Source organism: Lates calcarifer, linkage group LG23 (genome assembly GCF_001640805.2).
Source record: "Lates calcarifer isolate ASB-BC8 linkage group LG23, TLL_Latcal_v3, whole genome shotgun sequence".
NCBI classification, from domain to species: Eukaryota; Metazoa; Chordata; class Actinopteri; family Centropomidae; genus Lates; species Lates calcarifer.
In genome coordinates, this window is record NC_066855.1 from 15,631,900 (window position 1) to 15,652,223 (window position 20,324).

Below are 20,324 nucleotides of genomic sequence, written 5' to 3' on the forward strand. Positions count from 1 at the left end.
CATTTAACTGAACAAAATCTATTTTTCTAAAACATGTTTTAAAATGCTGACACATTGCACAATGTAGTCACCCCACTTGAGACTGATGAAACAGTTACAAAATGTCTGAATACAAAAAAATGATGAGTCTGAGCAATAGATTGAGACACTGACATTGTTTATTTATATGTGACAATACCCTTAAATAAAGTAAGAGCTTGGGTAACAATGATGTTTTTGCAGCATTTTCCATCCAAGATTTTCATGAAGAGGTTGAAGTGCACTGAAACCAGTCAAGTATGCACAATCCTTCATTCACAAGAATGAATGAACCAATGGATGCACACTGGAAGATTTAGTTGAATTTAGTGCCAATAGAACTGCTTCACTCAAATGACTCTTTCCCAATCCAAACTTTGGCACTAAACCAAAATATATGTTAATGTGTACATCCAACTATACATGTCCTTTGTTGTTCCAAGCAGCTGCAAATCTGCAAACAGCCCCAGTAAGTTCCTGTGAAGTTCTACGTGGCCTCCTCTGCTTTAGGAGCCCCCTCTGCACTGTTGTCCGGGCTCTGCTGTTTGACGTACTGTTGGAGCAGGGCTGACAGGTGTGCTGGGTGGTGCTGCAGCATGTGGGCAGTGCGGGAGGTCAGCATCGTCAGCCCACTGACCAGCTGACCCTGGACAACAGTCATAGATGGCAGTTTGGAGTAGGCCACTACCCCCTCTGCACTCAGCAATGTGTTGTCTATGCAGGCTCCTGTTGAGAGAGGAGCAATGTGATGCAGTTAAATGTTTTAATTATAAACTGTTAAATGCTTTTCAGTGACCAAATAGGACAAGACGCTCTTAGATCCAGGTGTGTGACATATTGGATTGATACTACTTTTATACTCTTTTTACGACAAACTTATCGCCTGTATGTGAATGTATCTGGTGCTTCAACAGAGAAAACAGGGTTAGTAAACAGTAGAAAGCAGCCCTCTCAAATAAAGAGAACCTCACTGTATTACCAGTGTTGCATCTTGCCGAGTTGAAGACAAAGAATGAAAGAACCACAGCATGGTGTTCCCTCATACTGTAAAAACAAGAACTGTTCCTGGCTATTTGTACTCCTGTGTCCAGAATTTGACTCGTGCCATAGCATCATACTGGAAAAGTGTTGAAAATTAGCGTGTCCATCCAGGTGTTATGTTTTCATCACCGCTGATCTGTGCTGGAGTTGATAAATACCCATGACTACTGCAGAGACATTAGACCTAGGAATGAATGCTGATTGAACCTTTTCACACTGAAGACAAAAGTGTTGGTAGGTTTTTTTTGTCCAGTGTGAAAGGGGCTTTGCACTGATATTAAATGTGTTTTTGATCTAATGTACTAAGACAATTAATGAATTACTGACTAAATGAATGAGGTGCAACTGATGAACCAAACAATACAGCTTCTTTAATGTGAGAATTTGCTGTTGACTGTTGGTTGGATAAAACAAGAAGTTTGATGACATAAATTTGGACTCTAGTGACTTGAGATAAATATTTGTAACTATTTTTGACAGTTTATACACTTACTGAGTATTCATGTTTGCAACTAGAGCTGAAATAATTTATCAATTAAGTGATTAGTCTAGAAAGTTAATAAGCAACATTTTTACTGAGTAATCATTTAAGCTTCAAGCAAAAACAGTTCTAGTTTCTCAAATGTGAAGATTTTCAGCTTTTCTTCAATAGCAATAATTTTTAGTTACCCTCAGATATACTGTTTTGAGCAAACTAAATTCAATTTTTTAATAACATGGTAGCTCAGAGGCACTCAATAAATTTTATCAGTTTTTTAAATTGTGTACTTGGGTCATCAGAGGGTTAATAGCATTATATTATCTATAAGAAAATAGTCAATTCTTCAATTTTCTGTTGCTCTGAAAATTATCAACAGTTCTAAAAGATATGAAATGAAGTCCCATATTTGTATTAGTTTCATTGCTACTGTATTATTAGCAAATTGTGTTCAGGTGAAAATAAAACCAGGATCAACACCAAATCAGTTGTTTCTTGGCCCAAAGTGATTCTGTCTATTCCTACCTGTGGTATTATATTAAACATTGCACATGCATTATTTTAAAGATTCTAATCATTCAGCATTATGCAGCTCCTCCTTTTCATGCAGACACAGAAGATAAACATACCTAGGAGCGTCATCTGTGGGCTGGACCTCAGAGTCATCAGCATCTCCTTCACCTTTGGCTCTTTACAAACAAACAGAACTGTTGGACCGATTAACAGTGGCGCCATGTTGCAATAAATGCTGTCTTTCAAGAAGGACCGCATCACCTGAAAATGAGTATGATTAAAGATTAGATCAACCTTTAATGATCTTATGGGTGAAATTAGGTAGCTGTAGGATGATGATGATGTGCGGTTTGTTTCACAGCCTGCATCTTATTTATGATGACAGAATTAGTGAGATTAACACAGGTGTTTGCCAAAAGATTAGAATTTCAACCATTGACAAGTAAATTGTGTGAAATATCAATATCAGCAACAGGTTAAATGTTACTGTCCAATCACATAAATACCAATAAGACAGTTTAGCATTACCTGGTTGGGGAAGAACTTGACAGTGATGCCATGTTTATGGAGTCTGTATTTGAGATTCATCATGTCTTCAGAATTGCTGGCATTGTTCTGCACCACAGCGATTATCTTATTCTCCTGGAACAACTTCTTCAAATTCCTCTTGATAAGTACCGTCAAAGCATTATCCTGATGAAATAATGGAAAAGTGCTTGTCTCACAGTGACATGCAACAGAAATGGATTTCAGCGGGACAACAGCTCACTAACAGTGCTGTACGAATGATGTTACCTCCTGAACTTGTTCGGCTGGAGGTGGATAAGCGCCCGGAGGAGCCACCCTTGGAGGGGGGATGTACCGTGTAACAGCCATGAGCTTCTGTCTGAGGAAGTGTACCGGTTTCCTGTGGCGAGTCACAGCTTTGGAGCCGTGTCGGACACTCTGGGTCAGAGGAAGCCACCCTGAAAGGACACAAAATCTGATAAACACCTGGAAACACACGTCTCACCTGACTACTGTGCTAAACACCGGCTAATTTGTTAACACCGGCTAACTGAGCAGCACTCCTAAATAGCAGTTTAATAGAAACTGACACCTAACATGAGCTAATACCAGAAAAACGAGGACAAAACCCAAATATACTCCAAACAAAAAGTTACGATTACAAATACAATATTGACTCTACTTTACCCTGTTTCGGTAGTAATTTCACACACAAGGTCGCCGCCATCTTCGACAGGAAAACGTAATTCAGGAAATGACGACATATAAATGCTGCATTCATGGGCACCATTCAGGTATTAAGAAAATTTTAGCCAAATATGTAGATATTGTTTTTTCTTTTGGGATAATTTTAGCAATTACCTATCTATTGTATGCACACTGGGAATTTGTAAAATACAGTATATTTTATTTCATTGCAACAGTGCGATACAACAAAGGGTTACGGCTTTTCCCACTCTCTAGCTCGTAATAACAGATATGGCATGAACGCAGCATCATCGCTTTTTGGATTATTTTGTGTTTGAATTATATCTGCTCTCCACACAGCCCGTTTCTATATTTAACCAAAGCCCATGTATAAGCATATTATTTCAAGAAAAATGTCCAAACCGATGTTAAACGTATGCATTTGGTACAATTACAAAACACTCCGCACGTTTGCATAATATTTTACGTAAAGGAGGATGCGTGGTTACGTGAGCGTCAGGCTGACAAACATGAGGCGCATACTCAGTACGAGTATATTGAGTTATATCAGTTTATTAGAGAGAAATCTTCCCTCTCGTGCCTCTCTGACACTGGGTCAACAAAGCGTTTTTGCACAGCGTTTCTGTAGGAAAGTAACGACTGACAGCTCTAGCATGGACCTGAGTGACATGAGGAAGAAATACAAAGGAGATGAGGAGGTGAGTAGTCTGTGTCATAAGGTAGGGAACACTGAAATACTACTTAAATCTAGTGACCTGTCTGTGTGACTGCAAGGTTATGGTGATCTGTGCTTGTGAGCCAGACGTTTTATGCGCATGTCCCGCATTTTATGTATCGATTAGTTTATATAGAACATGTGCTACAGCTGCAGAAAGCAGCAATCTGTGTGTTCATGCCCTCCAGATGTGTGGCCCGAACACCTAATAAAAATATTAAAACAGATAAAGCTGTAATGTACATATTTGATTCAATTTGATTCAAAGTGGAAAAAAGTAACTACAACCTCAGATCCAAAGCAGACTTCAAAATCCACCATGAACCAGGAAACACAAGCTGAAGCTGTTGGATTGCCCCCCACTGAAAATCTGTGGGTACACTTTAAACCAGCTGCAAGGAACAATGGGGAAAAACTCCTTAATCAAGAATAGAAAAGCTCCTAGCTGTTCTGAACTGTAATATCTGCCAAAGGGAGGAAGTGCTGGTGTAGCACAGTACCCAAGCTTTCACATACATAAGTTATTCAGTGAGTCGTTCAAGGTCTGCACTAGGTTTTCTGTAATAGTAACAGTGTCTGTTTCCCATTATGTTCACATATGATTGGTTATTTTTGTTCACAGTGCTTTGAAGAGAGTCAACTTGTGTCACTGGACCCAATCAAGCAGTTTGGAAACTGGTTTGATGAAGCCACAAAGTGCCCTGAAATCGGAGAGGCCAATGCTATGTGCATCGCCACTGCCACAAAGTAGGTATAATGCTGTGAAAAAAAAAGAAGGAAAAAAGCTTGAATTTCTTCCACAGTCTTTCTCAGCCCTACTATCAGTCTTATCTCTGTCTGTACAGGGACGGACGCCCATCTGCTCGTATGGTCCTCCTGAAAGGTTACAGCGACGAAGGTTTCCGTTTCTTCACAAACTACGAGAGCAGAAAGGGCTCTGAGCTGGTAACTAGTCTCTTTTTCTCTGTGACTGTCTTTCTGCAGTGTCATGTGTTAGTTATTACAGCCCAGCCTGTGCAGCTCAAGTAGAAGGATGTTGCAGTTTCACAATGATCGTCTTTTAGTCACCTGTTAGTAGAATCTGGTATTTTTTACTTTTTTAATGCCGGCCCTACTCATCTGTCTTTTGTCCACAGGAGAGCAATCCATACGCATGTCTGGTCTTCTACTGGGAACCTCTAAACAGACAGGTACAGCAACTTTCAGGTTCCTATCTATTTCTGTCTTATTAATAATATTTTAATGGGTTTTTTTCTCCATAGTGAATGTCTGCTAAATTCATTTTAATCTTCAGATTCGCATTGAGGGTGCTGTGGAGCGGATCCCTTTCCAGAGCTCCTGTGATTATTTCCACTCTCGACCAAAGAGCAGCCAGATCGGGGCTGTTGTGAGTCGACAGAGCACTCCTGTTCCCAACAGAGATGTAAGAACCAGAACTGTGCTACAGTATCTCATGTAGGTAATTCACAAATGTTGAAGGCTCAATTTTCACTGTGTCGTTTCTTTCAGTATCTAAGGCAGAAGAATGCCGAGCTGGAGGAGAAGTATAAGGACACGCAGGTGCCTATGCCTGACTACTGGTAAGCATGACTTTTTCTTCCCCATCTGCTGGCTGCAGCTTCACATTAACGCTACAGACCTGAGAGTTGAGGTGTCAGCCTTCTCATCCTGTTCTCACCAAGAAAGAAAATAAGTATAATTCCCAAAAGATAGAGATTTTTATAGCAAGTCTTTTTTTATGATGCTCTAACTGTCCTGACCAGGGGCGGCTACATCGTCAAGCCTTATTTGATCGAGTTCTGGCAGGGCCAGACCAACAGACTTCACGACCGCATCGTCTTCACCAAACCGAAGGACGGAGAGTCCGAGCTGGGAGAGTTTCAGCACGCTGCAGAGGGAGGCTGGGTGTACCAGCGACTGTCTCCATGAGAAGCACCTGTCATATACAGGAAGGCACTGAAACTTCATCTAGAGTACGACTTTATCATTGATGAAAAAAAAGAATCACCATCTTTACCTCACTTGAAGTAACAGTTCATCTGTACAATAGGTACTGATGGAAACCATTGATGTTGATTAAATAGGTGCTGCTGTGTGTAGGATTTATCAACAAGCCAAACGTCATTGTGTCGTCTTTGAACCTAACCGTGAGATGTCAGTACATATTTCCAGTGAAGAGAGGTGTGACGCAACCTGACTACAACTTAACACTTTCACTGCATTATGAAATGAAACAGGAAGTGCACTGACTGATTCAGGAGAGCAAACTCCAGCTGGTTTTGTTAAATAATGATTGACAGTTATGTTGTTATTTACCAGGGTTGATGTCAACCTTTAGTACCAGGAAACTGTCTTAATTCTCTAAAAGCACAATCTGTACCACTGACTCGCCACCTATCACCATCATGTCCTCTGTTTATGTAACTTTATTTGGTTCATTTTCAGTATTGAAATAATTGGTAACACTTTATATTATTAATAATCCCCAGGAAAGTTTAATAGAAATACAGTTTGTAATTTTGTGCTATTTATAGGAAAACAAAGAGTTTATAAGCAGTGTCTTTGAAAGAAATAATCTATTTCAACCAATTACTTACACTCAGGGGCCACTTTGTTAGGTTACCTTTAATTCAATCCAATGCAGTTCTGCTATACAGTCTACTTTTATAATGCTTAAAGTTTTTTGACATCATCATGAAGGTGTTAATTCTGTTATATGTTTTAGCTTTGAGGTCAGGTGTTTCTAATATTCTGCCCCTCTCGTGCTGTATGTAAATAGGGAGGACAAAATTAGGGAAACACATTTCTGACAGTGTTGTCAAAAACCCAAACATTATAAATTTCATAAAGGTAGAATTTAATAAAATGGCCCCTGAGTGTATTCATCCTTGAAATTCTGTATTCTACATGTTTGTTAAGTTGTATGTTTGTAGACAAAAACTCACATTTTTGCATGTTCAACTAACCTGCTGAACACTTTACTAAAGATTTTATTAGGCTATATTAGCAATTAATCAGAAGTGAAATGACACTGTCTCATTTTCCTTTTAATTTGTACCAAATGTTATTGTCATTTGCAGGAATCTTCCTATGAATTTACAGTTACACGTTGGTTTCTTTCCAGGAAATTAAAGGAAAAGAAGGGATCCATAAAATAAGCTGTTACCAAATAATTCATGTAGCCTTCACAGCTGACGTAAATTAATCATGAACTGATTGTAACAGCCTAATTGATCCAACTGCCTTTTAATAATGAGATTAAAAGAGCTGATGATGTTATTTGTGCCAATTACCATGTGTGTTACGTAAAGTATGTCTTGTACTACGTGAGAATGAGATTGTTGTTTATTGTTTACTGATGAAGAAAATGTTTTAGTTTTTTGACTTGAATTAACTGTGGAATATAGCCAGTAATAAAAGTTTAATTAAGGACTAAGTGCATTTTGTGGCCAGCAGATGTCAGCAGTGCGACACATGCAAAGTTCAACAAAACAAACACAAGAGGAAATGTTCTCGTGCATTAGCAGCTGGAAAAAGGTTTTTTGTGAATTACTAGAGTGTGACTGCAGAGTCAGTCTGTGAACTGACATAAAGAACAAACGCTGTATTACAAACTGTAGGAGCACACTATGTGGTATCAAATGTCAGTGTCTGCTTACAATCACCATGTCAACACAGGCTCAGGTGAAATAACTAACTTGGCTGTGCAACCTAAAAGACTGATGCCGCTAAGATTAGCACACTTAAATCATTGACCTGCATGTTAATAAAATAGTTGTGAGAGAACTCTTTCATATTAACACATCTTGATATATTTATTAAAAACAAAATACAATTATTTTTCCTTAAAGATTCCAGAAAAGATCATATAAACAGTATCTTTTTAAATTTTACTTTATCTGCAGTGTATCAACAACATCTCAGACACAGTCATTACGATCAAGTTTCTATTTGCTTTGGTCATAAAAATGTAATAAAAATTTACTGCACTTTGGTTGCATAGCGTCTTCACTTGTTTATCGATTGAACAAAAGTTTGTTTTTTTTTTTTCAAAAAAAAGGAGGCTTAATTCCAAACAAATATCCATAATAATAAAAAATAAAAACTTAAATTACAATAATGTTGCTTTTCAATCAGGAGGATGAAGATGCATGAGGTTAGGCAGAGTCTTTTTTTCTTTTTTTCTTTTTTTTTTAACTTTTCCTTCATGTCAGTGATCATATATAAAGATATATAACAACAGTGCAAGCACAAGAAAGTTATTGAGAGATTTTTGGAGTAAAACCTATAAAAAAAAAAAATGTTTCCTGTACTTGGTTCAGCCTCCACTCTGTTCTGTGGATGTCTAATGGCTGGCTGCTGATACCAGTTGTTTGTACAGGTGTGTGTCCATTGGTTACAGTATCTGCCTGGGTGTGGTGCATGGTAACAAGTGTTTATCCACATTGCATGCTGCACATGTAGTGCAACATGATTGTGTTTGCATGTATTTCAGCTATTGTCGAAGCCTCCATAAGTGTGACACTGACATATGACACATTTGCGATCAAGTATGTGCATTTTGGTGTGTATTTCTGGGAGCATGCGTGCTATTTGTCAGTCTTGTTTTTATGGTTCTCATCACTGAGGTTGTGCTCTGCAAACAGACTTGGGTTCTCGGCCAGCGTGGCACGGACCTTCTTCTTCTCCTTGAAGCGGCCGGAGTGGGAGACCTTGACGTGGCGACCCTTGGTGGCAGATTTATCCACAATCTTCTCCAGTCTGGCATTGAACTGGCTGTCCATATGGTCTGGAGGGGGATTATTGCTCGAGTGCTCTTTGTTCCCAGTGTTGCTGCCATACTCAGCTGGGATCTCATACAGCACTTTAGATTCTGATTTCTTCTTGCGCAAGAAGGTCAGCTTCCACCAGCTGGGGTCAGCCATGGCACCGACAGACACTGCAGGACTGACCTGAGGGGCACAGAGCACATAGACAGACAGTCAGTAACAATGTTTTTATCTACACCTGGTATTAACATTTTATTTGTCTGAGCAGGTTCCTCCTCGGCTTGCACTTTTATTGTGCCAATACATTTCAGACACTGTGTCCTTGAAACATGTTGGGACAATAAAATTTATTGAAGGGATTATGTCTCCAGTCTCAACAAGCCTGTAGCCTCCATTTAGGACACCAAGGTGATGCTCTCAGTGGATTCGGGGATTTTTAATAACCTGGAGAGTAGTTTTTATTCTGCAACTACACACAAATTAATATGAAAGCTCATTTCCACCAATGTGATGAAAAAAATCAAACAGATCCTGTAAGTCATATCAAGAAACTTTCTCAAAATTAAGTTTGTCACCATTTTACTTTGAGAACTTTTGTATTTGTATCTATATTTTTTTTTCACTTTGTACCACAGATAGAACCAGTTTAATGTGTTTTTAATGTGAAATCGTTCTCCATTTTCTGATCAGCAGGTTTCCCTCAAAACAAACAAATGACACACTGCACTCTTCTGTGTGGTGCAGACCCATCCTTAGAATGCAGAAAGTCACTATGGATGGCTTCTTTTCATCCATGGCACATCTCCATGATTAGGATGTGTAACCTAATGGGGGAGGACACCTGACACTCTGCTCTCAGCTGATGAATTAATGAGGATCTGAACAGTATCCTCTGTCCTCCTCCTGTATATGAATACAGACCAAAAGAAAGGCCTCTGACTGATGAGGAAGCAAGCTGTCGTCTTAATGCTGCTCAGAAACTTATATAATAATAAAGTGAGGGAGACTCTACAGTCAGAATCACTAAATAACTGATCTAGTTATAGGATTTAACTAGCCATTCTGTTACACCCAGCTGTTACCCTCAGTCACATGACAATCATACTGCTAAAATAACTTCCTCATGACATGATGACTGATCTCTTTGGATTAGAATCAGGTAAGTGATATAGGTCACGTTTTATAAAATATCTCACATAAATCAACCTGGTAGTATTCATCATACACAGAAAACTTCATGTTGTTGTCTCTATATCATTTCTATCTGATCTTTAAGCCTTTTATGTATGAGACATAAAAGGCTTAAAGGCTTATTGTGCTACAATTAATCTGCCTGACCTCGCCCTAAGTTACAAAAAGGAGCTGTGTTAGCAAGCTTTACCAGAGGTTTCAACCACACTTTTACAATCTTCATCAGCCTGAAAAAGCTAATGAGTGGGCCTCAAAGATTCACCGATTATCAGTAGAGATGCTGAGTAATTTTCAGTCGATTAGATAATTGACAATCCTCATGTAAATCCAGCACTTTATTGTTCTATGGTTAACAAAGCCTAATATGTTGCTTTTTCTGTAGATATATGAGGATTATAATCCATTGAAAGGTAGACTAAAATGAGTTATTTCCTGAGTTTTCAACCACACAGCGGGATCTTTATCAGCAGATGTTTGTTCAAAAGCTAATTGATGGACCTTAATTTATGAGTTTCTATTACTTAGCTGTTTTTTTTAATGACTATTTCCCGAACATTAAACTGGCAATCTGTCCAGGGTGTACCCCACCTCTCACCCAATGTCAGCTGGGATTGGCTCAAGCCTCCCCACGACCCTTAAAGAAAAGCAGTATAGATAATGGATGGATGGGTGGGTGGATATTTCAAAGCATCCTGTTGATCTGCTGGTTAAGGTGCATATTAGAGCTGCAGCAATTAGTTGATTAATAGATTAGTTAAGTGACAGAGAATTCAGCACCAGTTTGATAACTGATTAACCATGCCAATCATTTTCAAGCAAGAAAGTTGCATTATTTGATAGTTCCAGATTCTTAAATGGGACAAATCTCCACTTTTCTTCATTTTAGTGTGATTGTAAATTGACTGTTTTGGAGTTTTGACTGTTGGTTGAACATTGAGGATATTATGATGGCATTTTTCATAGTTTTCTAATCTTTTACAGACCAAACAATCCTTTAACCTCCAGATTAATCAATAACAAAAATAACCATTAGTTGCAGCTGTGAACATTTCTAAGAATATACTTTCACATTCTTTTAAAAGGTGGTTTATTCAAATACTCAAATATGACATTTTAAATATAAATAAATTCAGGTGCGATATTACAAAAAAATCAGTTGGGATATTACACCTGAATTTATTTAAATATAAATAAATTCAGGTAGGATATTACAACTGGATCTAACACCGCTTTTAATCTTTTAATGCCAATCAGATTTTCTTCCTTAATACATTTAGACCTGAAATTAACTTCAGATTTGAACTGCAAAGGAAATACAAATAGCATTTTGGATCAACTGTAGCTTATCAGAAATCAGTTTTTATGAGTTTCAAATGCTACGATCCCAGCTTTATGAGGGCTGACAGGAAGCAATGAACTACACAAATCCTCCTTTGGTGTGGTCATTTTATCATGAAGCACCTATGCAAATAAAGAGTCCATGCCCTTTACAGAAACACTCATCTTACTCTTATCTGAACCATGTGATGTTAGTCACCTGGCACAAAAGAGTATAGTGCAAAGGTTCAAGCAGAACACAATGTGATATTTTGATTGAATATTGCGATAAGGTTTGAATAGTAACTATAACCTAAGGACATTTAGAGGAATATTTGTCACGTTTGAGTTTGTGTGGTTTGTATTCCTCTGGTCTTAATCTTACTTCTTGGCCCACTAACACTTAATTATGTTCATCTCTGACCTGGTTGTTTACAGGCGCTCAGGTGATCAATAGTGTTGCTGACCAATAAGAGCTTTTATGAGTTCCTCTGTAGCTGCAGCATCCATCTCACACTACAGTGTTTACCTCTGTTTCCCAGTGTCTTTAATGGTTTTTAGATTCAAGCTAAATCCAAAGTGAATTTTCTTTTTTTCTGGCTGAATTCAGCAAAGTGGATGTGTTTAGTCTTTTAACAACGCACAGGTCGCTCTATAACAAATGTTTATAAAGCATTTGCATAGTATTGTTGACTTTCCATCAAGCTGTTTCTTCAGAACAAAGTGACTGAGAAGGCCTGAGGAGCACTTTCACACTGGGTTAAGTAAGAGAACATGGCAGTACAATATGAACACATATTTTCTTTTCGTATGCCCTGTTTGACTTAGATCTGACCTTTGAGACAGAAAGCCCTGTTGACACAAAGGAGGCCCTCCATAGTTCTCTTTAATAAGTTACCATGTATTCTGTTATGTGTGGGTGAGCCGCTCAGCACAGCCTCAGAGATCAGAGCAGGAAGGGAACACTGTGGCCACGTTCCGAAATCACTAACCAGCTGCAGAGTCTTTCAATAGCACAATGTTTGAGCTGCAGAGAGAGGAGGCTCCAAGGGCAGCGACAACTGTGCTGCCTCATAATTGAGCTGAAGGTTCATTAGATTCTCAGGTTTCATCCTTTGTGCCAGCCTCACCATTGACCCGTAACAGCAAAGTTGAATGGGTTGAGCCTCGAGCCCTTGGGTGTTCTTTGTCTGATATTCATAATAATGCTTATTGGCATCAATCTGAGTATGTGTAATTCTTTACTCTTTTTGTTTGCTCTGTGGGCAGAATTCAGAGAAAGGCTGATTCCTCTTTGAAACCTACTGTGTATTTATGAAGGGCCATTATTACTCTGATATGGCTGCAGGGGTCCACAAAAATGGCATTAAACTCATGACTATATCACTTCCAGGACTTAATTAAGGAAGGTACAGAATTCTTGCTCAGACAAACACCAGCTTAAACAAGACACAGACAAGCAATGACATCTGTTCATTATGTTATAATACATCTACAAGTTTTCTTGTGTTTGAGTTCCTGTTTTCTAATATTTCTTAATATCAAACTCTGAATGCCTGCCCCACATTTTGTAGGGTTTAAAAAAAAACATTAAAAAATGCCCATCACAGTATCCTGGATATGTACTTAAATGTCTTTTTTTTGTCTGACCAACAATCCCAAAGATATTCAGTTAACTATCACATATGACAAATCCTTACGTTGAGAAGCTGGACCCATCAAATGTTTGACATTTTTCCTTAAAAACTGATTAATCAGTTGACAACCTGGTTGCAGATTATTATTATTTTTCAGCTGATTTATCAGTTAAACAACTATAGGTGTATGTAGTTCCACCATCGTGCAACAAATAAGTCCTGGACTTTATCACTCTATGTCTGACAAGGTCTAATATGTTGCACTTAAATATACTGCATTAGACCAATGTGCATTTTGTTGCCAAGCATATAAAACTCTCACATCAGTATATAAAAGACATAAAATAGCTTTTAGGTGTTTTCTTACCTTGTTGAAGATGAGCTGGGTAAAGGAGATTCTCTCAGATGTGATAGTACGCCGCCATTCCCACGAATTCTTTAACTCCTCTCTTTGTTCTTTTTTATTCTTCCTCTCCTCAGGTGATCATGCACAGGTGTAGCATCTCTTCCTGTCTGCCTCTCCCTCTGTCTCACCTTGTCCCTCTCTGTACTCCACTCTATAGCACACACCCTCCTCAAACACACACACACACACCTAAAGCCCGCCCAGCTGAGTGCACGAGTGAGTAAATGTTGCAACCATGTGATTTAGTGAGACCTTTTCTTCAGGCCAGATTAGTGACATCAGGGTTAATGTGAACTTGAGAGGTGAGCAGCTTTCCACACTGCAAATAAATAACCTTTATCAGTCTCACTTTATACCATCGTCTCCTTTTAATGTGGAATTTGGATGCACAATAAAGTATTTAAGTTTCATTTTACACAAGTCTTTGTAATTAGTTTAAGCTGGACAGACAGAGTCAGAGAGAGACGGCAATAGACTATGAGAGATCGCCTGAATGAGGTGAGTGTCCCTGCTGTTTTGCATGGGCTGTACAAAATCACAGACAGTGAGTGGATGCTTACTTTGCAAGTTTGGTTACCATTCAAATGACCTGGAATCAGCCCACTGGAGAGGCAGTGCTGCTGCTATACATTTTAATGGCTGTGTGGAGTCATTTTACTTCTGTACAGCTCAGAGTTCATAAGACACCAAAGTGGTAAAAGAAGTATTCAGACCTTTACGTAAAAAAAAAAAAAAAAAAAAATCCATTACAAGCAAAAGTCCTGCATTAAAGTTAAATTAATAAAAGTACCTAAGTATTATCTGTTAAATGTGCTTTAAGTAAGTTTCTTTTAGTCCCATAACTAATAATACATGATAATATTACTTAATGTTGTAATTTGTCATTAAGCAGTTTAAAGTTAAACCTCTGGTCAAGCTCATTACACGATCGTGATCTAAAAAATAACTACACCTGTATTGAAGTAAAGTACAAGTAATGTAAGTAAGAATGGGATTAATGACAAAGTCCCCTTGATAATAATGATAAATAAGACTTTTACATGTAATTGACTGTGACATTGATACTTTTACTTGAGTAAAGTATCTGCGTGCTTCTTCCACCACTAAAAGCAGTGGTGGAATGTCACAATGTACCTTTACTGGAATACTGTATCAAGTATAGGTACTTATCCCAGGTACTTGAATATTTTTTCATTCTATGCTATTTAATCTCTCCACGACAGTCCAGAGGGAAATACTACAGTAGCCTACATTTATCTAATAGCTTCAGTTACTAGATACTTTAACCAAAAAAAAAAAAAAAAACGTTAAAAAGATCTCATAAACCAAGAGTAAATTAGAGTTGAAACGATTAGTTAATCGATACAGAAAATCAACATCATTTAACAATTGATTGCCTTATAAAGATTCCAAACATAACGTGGCTCCAGCCTCTTAAATTGATGGATTTTCTGCTTTTCCATGTATTTAAACTCCTAAAATGACGACACCGCCCTCTGCCGACAAAACTATATAACTGCACCAAATCACATTCACCAATCAGTTGCAGCTATCAGCAAAGTGAAACATCATTGGTCAGTCCTTTCAACAAACGTAACACCGCCGCCTTCTATTGGCTTTCTTTCTTGTAACGTGTCGTAAACAGTGAAATCCGGATGGTAAGAATTATTTTGGATATAAATCTTTTAGACAAACCGATTTTATAATGAAACAATAAAAACATTTTAGAAGCGATTTCGTATGTTTTTAAAGAGCGACGAGACATTGGAGGTACCCGTAAGAACTCTGTTTTAATAAGCCTGTTAGCTAACGTTAGCTGGCTGTCACACAGTCAAAGTCCAGTTAAATGAAAAATGAACACTTTGAATAAGCCTAAGCAAAGACAGTAATTGTGCTCGTGCTCTTAGTTGTGCTGTGTTTAAAGTTCTCTGAAGCTGTTGTAACGTTACAAGATGCACACGAAGTTTTCTTCCTGTGCTTGGTGCTATTAGAAAATATTAAATAATTTGTAAACTACTGATGCTTTTGACCGTTTTCTCCCTTACACAGAGTATTCAAAACCTTCCCATCGACATACAGACCAGCAAGCTTCTGGGTAAGGAAAAAGACATAATTCTAAAAAAACAAAAATAATAATAACTACGGTATTTATTCTGGTTTGTGTGAATGACAAATATGCAAAGCATAAAAAGTAGCAGTCGTTAGTATGCATGTACACACACAGAGTAGGGTAGTGCTGGTGCGTTATCATGCTAGAGGTAGCCATTAAGAGATGGTAAACAGTGGACATGATGGGGTTCACATGGTCAGCAACAATACTCAGATGGGCTGTGGCATTAAAACCGTGATGAATTGAGCCAAGAAAACATTATCCACACCTTTACACTACCACCACCATGTATCCATACTGTTGAAGCCAAATTCTCACCCTACCATCTGCGTACCTCAGCAGAAACCCAGATTCATCAGACCAGGCTGGTTTTCCAGTCTTGAACTGTCCAGTTTTGGTGATCCTGTGCCTCAGTTCTGGTTCAGTTCTTGGCTGACAATTATGCCACAGTCAAAGTCACTGAGATCACATTTTTCTCCTCATTCTGATATTTGATGTAAACCTTAAGTGTAGCTCCTGATCTGTAGCTGCGTGATTAGTTGCACTGCACAGCTGCCACGTGATTGGTTGATTAGATAATTGCAGGTGTACAGGTGTTACTATTAAAATGCTTGTAATTGTGTACACATACACTAGATACTGCATTTAAGAAAAACAAAGACAGTTGAATACATAATAGCCGACTACTGATGGCGCACAATTTGTCCAAACCTGATTAAAGGTAATCAAATCACAACTTTGTACATTATACATATCATGTTGTGCTTAAACATTAACTATTTATGTTAAATTACTTTGCTTTTCAGCAGTACATTTCTTACTGGGAGTAAAACAAAAATATAAAAATCCCAACACTCACTTTTTAAAGTGTCTACTGATAAGGAAAAAATGGGTTGCTATCCTAGCCTTGTACAGTTCTCACATGTTGCATCCAATAGATTAATCAAATGATGCCAAAAATCCACAGATATAACTGTAATTTAATTATTGTGTGTCCACAGACTGGCTGCTGGATCGACGTCACTGTAATCTGAAATGGCAGAGTGCAGTGAAAACAATCAGAGAGAAGATCAATGCTGCCATCCAGGACATGCCAGAGAGCGAAGGAGATCAAGCAGCTTCTCTCAGGCTCCTGTAGGTCCCTCACAGCCCCAGACTGAGCATCTGTTTTTAATTATTAGTTGTTACCTGTCCCTCTCTCCCTTTGTATGGATACTTCAGAGTTGTCGTACTTATTTACCTTTCATGTATTTGTTTTCATTGATAGACATTCATTACTTTCACTGCTTGAGGATAGTGGAGATACTGAAAGGAACAGAGGCTTCCTCTAAGAACATCTTTGGCAGATATTCATCTCAGAGGATGAAGGTGAGAGGAGTCAAACAAGCTTCTGTTGTCTGTCTCATAGTCAGTCACATGTTTATAATTAGTGTCTTAAACCAAGTGGTCTGAGGAGATTTTTTTGCACCATGTTCCTCTGCTCTTGAAACTACTACAATGACCCTAAATTAGGTTTGTGCTTTTCTTGTTTCAGGACTGGCAGGAGATTGTTTCCCTTTATGAGGCAGATAATGTCTATTTGGGTAAGTTTAATATAGAAACATGGGAAAACCCATATCTTAGTATGAAGACATCTGCATACACATCAGACTTAACATTCCTCTGTATTTTGTGGGGTTAGAAGGCTATTTTAAGCAAGAAACTGATTGTGGTTCCAATTGCTTTTTTCCTTGCAAAAGACACTAAATAATTGCATGCACAGAATTCTTTAGTCATAAAAATGTGTTTGTGTGACCCAGCGGAGGTGGCCAGCCTGCTTAGTCGCAATGTGAGCTATGAAGGCCCGGCTCTGAGGAAACAGCTGGCCAAAGCCCAGCAGCTGCAGCAGGAGCTGAGCAGGCGGGAAGTGGAGTGCCAGAGCTCAGCCGCAGACCTGAGGGAACGGTACTATGCTGCCTGCAAACAGTATGGCATCACAGTAAGTGCAAACACATGCACGCACGCAGGAGAGTATTTAGACACATACACTGAGATTCTGCAATATTCAGAACATTTTTATTAAAAAGCAGATGAAGTGACATGCGGATTGACCAGAAATTTGCTCTCGTCACCCTGTTGCTTTACTTTTGTCTGCTCCCAGGGAGAAAATGTGCCTCGTGAGCTTCAGGCCTTGGTGAAAGACTTACCAGCGGTTCTTGAGGAAATCGTGAAAGATGCAGCAAAATTAGAGGAGCAAATCCAACTTTACACAGCTTTCACAAACTTTGTATGTGAGTGGTGAGTATATCATCAAAATGCAGTTTCAAAATATATATTCAAAAAATAATATATTATTTGCCAGATTCATGTAAATATATTTCCTATTATCCACACATATCCCTTAGAGCAGTATAAAACCGGTGAACTGTTCTTTTAGCTAATTATGTGAATTTTTAATGTGTGGTCACATGAGCTCACGTGTTGTTATCCATAGGTCTGAGCCAGTCTTGCCCATACTGACATTTGCCCAGAGGAAAGGAAACACAACATTTTATGAGTGGAGAACAGGGAAAGTCCCCACAGTAGTTGAAAGGCCAGTTGTGGAGGATGCATCTCAGGATACAGTCACAGAGGATACGGTTGGTTTAACTGTCTCTATATTGAGAATTAATCAGTGTCATATTACAAAAACTGCACCTGTCAGATTCTAAATAAGACCCAAATTCAAATTAACGTGGGTATGTTGTGTTTCTGTGTTATGTTTTGAAACCTACTTCAGATCGACTGGGGTGACTTTGGCAAAGGAACGACCACACTGGGTGTTAATTCTGACGTCACAGTTGAGGATGATATAGACTGGGGTATCAGTCTGGAGCCAAACTCTGAAGTACGACACCTCAACACCTGCGCATTTTGATTTTATATACATAGTTTTCGTGAGTGTACATATGTCTGACAGAAAAAGTCGGTAACCTTCTGTTTACTCTCAACAGGATGTTGCTGCAGGCAGTATCGACTGGGGTGACAGTGAAGCAGCTCCCATAGAAATTGAAATTGTAGATGTGGGCACAGACTGTGAGTATTTTTTTTTAATTGCTGTTTTGCCTCCAGCTATTCTCAGCTGTTGAAATTTGTGTTTGCTAAAGACAACTACATCATCTTGTAGGTCCTGAGGGTGTGGCGAGGGGTGAGGACGCTTTAACTCTATTGGAGAACTCTCAGTCACGCAATCAGTTCATCGATGAGCTAATGGAGGTAAAGAGCCTGTGCTTCCACTTGATCTTTGTGTATAATGTAATGTCAAAATCATGATCATAGTCCTAAAACAAAGAAAGATTAAAAAAGCATTCACATGAGAGCTACAACTTATCTACTGATTATTTCTATTATTAGATATGGATTGTGTGCTTTTGCAGATCATGATGACTTTGTACATGAAAAGGGTCAGCTGCAGTGATGAGCAGAGGATTATCACCTGCGTATGCAGCCCCCTCAGCTCTGCAGAGCTTTTCAGTGTCTTCCAGCCATAGTGTCTTTTCTGCCCTGTCACTCTCACTGCTCACAAAGTGTCATTTTTAGTCGCATTTAAAATACTCTGTACACTACTTACCCAGCACCAGACAGTAGACAACCTAAGTTAGAGCTACTAGTTAGAGCTAGAAATCTCCCACCGGAGTTGACCAAAAGGAGATTAAATATTGGACTCAGGTGGACAAAGACACCACTCCAAATGAATGAATGCTTTTCTGTATCTTTTAGCTGTCTAAATGAGCAGTTGTTTGCTAACAACAGGATATCAACTTAACATAGTAATAACATAACAGGTTTTGTTTTTACTAGCTTGTTTTCTGCTGTCCCCAAGTGGCTGAAACAATCAGTTAATATTAGCTTCAGTAGAAACTAAACATGTTTACATGTGCAAATTCAAAACCAGTTATTGGCAACCACAAGGACTATGGGTGTGAAGGGAATGTGCAGTATTTGTTTTAACTTGCAGGGAGTAGCAGTTGACAGTTACTGAAAAGCAGACTAAATGGACATGGTTTTAATGTGTTGGTGCAGCTGGAAGTGTTCCTGACCCAGCGCGTGAGTGAGATGGGAGAAGAGGGGGATGTGGTTTCTATGAGCCAGTTCCAGCTGGCCCCTGCTGTCATCCAAGGCCAGACCCGTGAGCATGTCCGGGAGATGCTGTCTGAGGTGCAGGACCTTCTTGGCCGGCTCACCTCTCTCCGGATGCAGCACCTGTTTATGATCCAGGCCTCGCCACGGTACGCTGCCGTTACTGACATTCATTGTATAAATTTATACACATTTCTCACTTACAGCTTTTTTTAAATTATTGTTTACATAAAATGTGTGTGTTTAGGTATGTTGAACGTGTGTCAGAGGTGCTGAGGCAGAAGATGAAGCAGGCCGACATTCTGGTGCTGAAAGGTGCCACAATGGCAGAGAAAAGGCAGGAAGCCCTGGAGGAGCAGTCTAGACTGGAGCCTCGTGTCGACCTGCTGGCAGGGTGCACCCGGGAACTCCAGAAACTGGTACTGGTTTAGTGTTTCAGTTTATTTATGTTCACAGGGCTGGTGATTTCCCATCATGTGTGTGAGAATGTTGTGCAGCATTTTGTCATCCCTAACAGTTCAGTAAACATTGAAAGATCATTATATCTGTGTTAAAGTATACTGTCAATTAAAGAGCTGTAGATTAACTGAAACGAGTACACGCTGCACAGAAATCTTCTCAGTTGTAGTGTGTATTATTGCTATTATTTCTGACTGTCCTCTGTGATTTGTTTTTGCAGATTGAAGCTGACATTTCAAAGCGATACCACAACAGGCCTGTCAACCTGATGGGGGTTAATATATAGAGCTTCACAGACATTCACAAAATATTTTGTCATGATCCAGAAGGAGAAATAAAAGTATTTAATTTAAAGTC

At 38.9% G+C, this 20,324-nt stretch overlaps 4 protein-coding genes across 4 annotated transcripts; 2 read left to right on the forward strand and 2 right to left on the reverse strand.

The window, feature by feature from the left end:
- Positions 1 to 140: 140 nt before the first annotated feature.
- mrpl10 (mitochondrial ribosomal protein L10) lies at positions 141 to 3,348 on the reverse strand. Its single transcript, XM_018689403.2, has 5 exons — positions 3,245 to 3,348; positions 2,846 to 3,015; positions 2,579 to 2,743; positions 2,167 to 2,311; positions 141 to 744 (listed from the first exon to the last, which is right to left on the reverse strand). The coding sequence occupies exons 1-5, from the start codon at positions 3,345 to 3,347 to the stop codon at positions 506 to 508; spliced, it is 822 nt and encodes a 273-aa protein (XP_018544919.1). The 5' UTR covers position 3,348; the 3' UTR covers positions 141 to 505.
- Positions 3,349 to 3,726: 378 nt separating this feature from the next.
- Positions 3,727 to 7,410, forward strand: pnpo (pyridoxamine 5'-phosphate oxidase). The gene is made up of 7 exons (XM_018689402.2): positions 3,727 to 3,963; positions 4,603 to 4,727; positions 4,826 to 4,925; positions 5,117 to 5,170; positions 5,275 to 5,403; positions 5,490 to 5,560; positions 5,744 to 7,410. Exons 1-7 carry the CDS (start codon positions 3,742 to 3,744, stop codon positions 5,907 to 5,909), a joined length of 867 nt encoding a protein of 288 aa, XP_018544918.1. The 5' UTR covers positions 3,727 to 3,741; the 3' UTR covers positions 5,910 to 7,410.
- A 359-nt stretch (positions 7,411 to 7,769) lies between these two features.
- On the reverse strand, positions 7,770 to 13,461 carry prr15lb (proline rich 15 like b). Its single transcript, XM_018689407.2, has 2 exons — positions 13,262 to 13,461; positions 7,770 to 8,932 (listed from the first exon to the last, which is right to left on the reverse strand). The coding sequence occupies exon 2, from the start codon at positions 8,903 to 8,905 to the stop codon at positions 8,570 to 8,572; it is 336 nt and encodes a 111-aa protein (XP_018544923.1). The 5' UTR covers positions 8,906 to 8,932; positions 13,262 to 13,461; the 3' UTR covers positions 7,770 to 8,569.
- A 1,377-nt stretch (positions 13,462 to 14,838) lies between these two features.
- cdk5rap3 (CDK5 regulatory subunit associated protein 3) lies at positions 14,839 to 20,321 on the forward strand. The gene is given in 15 exon segments (XM_018689400.2): positions 14,839 to 14,958; positions 15,350 to 15,395; positions 16,412 to 16,515; positions 16,517 to 16,544; positions 16,678 to 16,778; positions 16,945 to 16,993; positions 17,210 to 17,388; positions 17,551 to 17,687; positions 17,884 to 18,028; positions 18,169 to 18,276; positions 18,383 to 18,464; positions 18,556 to 18,644; positions 19,452 to 19,657; positions 19,756 to 19,927; positions 20,188 to 20,321. Coding segments are annotated over 15 exon segments (1,515 nt in total). The 5' UTR covers positions 14,839 to 14,955; the 3' UTR covers positions 20,254 to 20,321.
- Positions 20,322 to 20,324: the final 3 nt, after the last annotated feature.

What these genes read in the sequence shown, in the direction of transcription:
- mrpl10 (XM_018689403.2), bottom strand. Translation starts at nt 3,347, where the DNA reads ATGGTGCCCATGAATGCAGCATTTATATGTCGTCATTTCCTGAATTAC. An exon ending in GAAATTACTACCGAAACAGG is followed by an intron (nt 3,016 to 3,244) that starts GTAAAGTAGAGT and finishes GTGTCCTTTCAG; the next exon opens with GGTGGCTTCCTCTGACCCAG. An exon ending in CAGCCGAACAAGTTCAGGAG is followed by an intron (nt 2,744 to 2,845) that starts GTAACATCATTC and finishes TTATTTCATCAG; the next exon opens with GATAATGCTTTGACGGTACT.
- prr15lb (XM_018689407.2), bottom strand. Translation starts at nt 8,905, where the DNA reads ATGGCTGACCCCAGCTGGTGGAAGCTGACCTTCTTGCGCAAGAAGAAA.
- pnpo (XM_018689402.2), top strand. Translation starts at nt 3,742, where the DNA reads ATGCGTGGTTACGTGAGCGTCAGGCTGACAAACATGAGGCGCATACTC. An exon ending in TGCATCGCCACTGCCACAAA is followed by an intron (nt 4,728 to 4,825) that starts GTAGGTATAATG and finishes CTGTCTGTACAG; the next exon opens with GGACGGACGCCCATCTGCTC. An exon ending in GCAGAAAGGGCTCTGAGCTG is followed by an intron (nt 4,926 to 5,116) that starts GTAACTAGTCTC and finishes TTTTGTCCACAG; the next exon opens with GAGAGCAATCCATACGCATG.